At 36.8% G+C, this 1,868-nt stretch overlaps 1 protein-coding gene across 1 annotated transcript in view; it reads right to left on the reverse strand.

Annotated features, from left to right (window-relative positions):
- Positions 1-1,868, reverse strand: part of LOC106875429 (uncharacterized) — a 165,297-nt gene that overhangs the window by 148,363 nt on the left and 15,066 nt on the right. The window contains exon 3 of the mRNA XM_052967659.1: positions 460-688. Within this exon, the coding sequence (XP_052823619.1) occupies positions 460-688 (229 nt within the window). The remainder of the gene's footprint in view (positions 1-459; positions 689-1,868) is intronic.

Genomic DNA, 1,868 nt, shown 5'->3' on the forward strand with positions numbered 1-1,868 from the left:
TGTGTGTGTGTGTGTGTGTGTGTGTGTGTGTGTGCGTGTGCGCGCGTGCATGTGTGTGTTATAGCGTAAATTTGTCCTAAGCATCTCGTCTCACTTCGAGAAGAGATAATGTAAAATTAAGACAATATTGCATGCTAGTGAAATATCTTAAAACTCCACAACTTTCCCAGTTTGATGGATTGCATAATTATAAGAGCGTAGTTACGATTAGTTGAACCGAATTAAGTTATGTGAAGGCCTTAACCTCGAGCAGAGCAATTAGACAAACCCGATAGAGAGACATAGTCGTACAGGGTGTATTGTTTTACCCAGAAACACTACTGTAATGGCAATCACAACGTGTCCAGCGTATTTGATCCCCGAACGGGTTAAGGAATTAATAAATATTCACTGAGTGGTAAGGAAAACGTGAGGTCAATTACAAGAAAGACTCTTATTTTGAAATTAGCTTCAATTTACCTGTGCAAGTTTGTGTATGCAACTTGTCTTGGATTTTCTTTAGCTCGTTGAAGTTTCCGACGGTTGAAACCATATCTGGTGCAGAAGCTATAGCTTTCAGTTCGGTCTGGTCAACACCACTGCCAATTCCAATTGAAAATACTTGTATGTTTGTTTGATGTATCAGGTCCGCCTCACGTTTTGTCCATGCCTTGTTACCTGATCTTCCGTCTGTAACAACAACAACAACCTGAAAATTCAAAATATGGAAATTGGTAAATATATTTGTTATACACGTTGAATATTTAACAGTCTACACATTGATACGTTGTATAATACCGGTTTCAAACCCTGGCACAAGACCAACAATTTTGGAGGAGGGCGTAGGACGATCACATCGACCCCAGTGCTCCTATGGTACTTGTTTTATGTACTCCGAAAGGACAAAAGGCAAAGTCGACCTCGGCAGAATTTGAACTCAAAACGTAAAGATAGACGAAAAATCGCTCAGCAGTTTGCCTGGCACGGTAACGGTTCCGTCAGCTCGCATTCTTATATGTTGTATAATATTATAGAACAACAGAGTAAATGTATTGCATTTTAGACATAAGGGATTCAACTGACATAAATGTATCATGTGACATTTTCCATTATGACAGGACAGATGATGTGGGGTTGAATCAGCAGAATTTCAACTCACAAAGTAAAATAACAAGAATTAATTTACAGCAATGCTATTGTCCAGAGATCTATTCTATCGCTCATCTATGTGACCTCTTTCAACAGAAAAGCTGCTGAGGCCAATTTATCTTAAGCCTCTAAATGCGTACAGTAGTTCAGATTGATAAATTATTTCATGCTTCCTAAACGCAACCTCGTACTAGTATCGCTGCAAGTCATGATAAATAGATTCACTGTTTTGATATTAACTTATGAATTCAATAAATCCCTGACGGCACACACCAAAAGAATAAGCAAAAACAATACGGAAGTCTAACTGTTAACCTATATAGTAATAATAATAATAATAATAATGATAATAATGATAATAATAACCCTTTCTCTTATAGGCACAAAGCCTGAAATTTTGGAGGAAGGGTTTAGTCGATTACATCGATTCCAGTGTTTTACTGGTACTTAATGTATCAATCCCGAAAGGATGAAAAGCAAAGACGACTCCGACGAACTTTGCACTAAGAACGTAAAGACGGCATGCCTGGCATGCTAACGATTCTGTCGGCTCGCTGCCTTCATAGTAATAATAATAATAATAATAATAATAATAATAATAATAATAATAATAATTTCTTTTAGTAGCCACCAGGGCAAAGGATGAGGGGCACAATACTAAAACAAACATAAAGTGTGGGGGTTTACATATGTTGGAATGAGAAAAAAATATATATATATATATAATGTATGTATATATA

This window comes from Octopus bimaculoides, chromosome 4, assembly GCF_001194135.2.
Source record: "Octopus bimaculoides isolate UCB-OBI-ISO-001 chromosome 4, ASM119413v2, whole genome shotgun sequence".
Lineage (NCBI taxonomy): Eukaryota > Metazoa > Mollusca > Cephalopoda > Octopoda > Octopodidae > Octopus > Octopus bimaculoides.